Source organism: Oncorhynchus masou, unplaced genomic scaffold, assembly GCF_036934945.1.
Source record: "Oncorhynchus masou masou isolate Uvic2021 unplaced genomic scaffold, UVic_Omas_1.1 unplaced_scaffold_3487, whole genome shotgun sequence".
In the NCBI taxonomy this organism is placed as follows: domain Eukaryota; kingdom Metazoa; phylum Chordata; class Actinopteri; order Salmoniformes; family Salmonidae; genus Oncorhynchus; species Oncorhynchus masou.
This window is the reverse complement of record NW_027009895.1, coordinates 32501-33098: the sequence shown is the minus strand read 5'-3', so window position 1 is coordinate 33098 and position 598 is coordinate 32501. Positions and strand designations below refer to the sequence as shown.

At 54.0% G+C, this 598-nt stretch overlaps 1 protein-coding gene across 1 annotated transcript in view; it reads right to left on the bottom strand.

Annotated features, from left to right (window-relative positions):
- Positions 1–533: 533 nt before the first annotated feature.
- The window catches only part of LOC135534502 (protein Wnt-5b-like), a 24423-nt gene continuing 24358 nt past the window's right edge, over positions 534–598 (bottom strand). The window contains 1 exon segment of the mRNA XM_064961464.1: positions 534–598. This exon segment is cut by the window's right edge and continues 167 nt beyond it. Coding sequence (XP_064817536.1) covers positions 584–598 — 15 coding nt within the window. The 3' untranslated portion in view covers positions 534–583.

Below are 598 nucleotides of genomic sequence, written 5' to 3'. Positions count from 1 at the left end.
CTTGAGTCATATAAAAGTCTCATTCAATTACTAGCAATGCATTTGTTTACTTTATTTATTTATATAGTTCATGATTTATTTTTATTTATTTATTATTGTTATATGATCTTACACCCTTCATAGGCTACATGTCCTTCCATTCCAGCCCCTCCCTACCCCATCGTCCAGACTCCCTCCCTACCCCATCGTCCAGACTCCCTCCCTACCCCATCGTCCAGACTCCTCCCTTCCCCATCGTCCAGACTCCTCCCTACCCCATCGTCCAGACTCCCTCCCTACCCCATCGTCCAGACTCCCTCCCTTCCCCATCGTCCAGACTCCCTCCCTACCCCATCGTCCAGACTCCTCCCTACCCCATCGTCCAGACTCCCTCCCTTCCCCATCGTCCAGACTCCCTCCCTACCCCATCGTCCAGACTCCCTCCCTACCCCATCGTCCAGACTCCCTCCCTTCCCCATCGTCCAGACTCCCTCCCTACCCCATCGTCCAGACTCCCTCCCTACCCCATCGTCCAGACTCCCTCCCTACCCCATCGTCCAGACTCCCTCCCTTCACCATCGTCCAGACTCCCTCCCTTCCTTCGCTACTTGCAGACAAA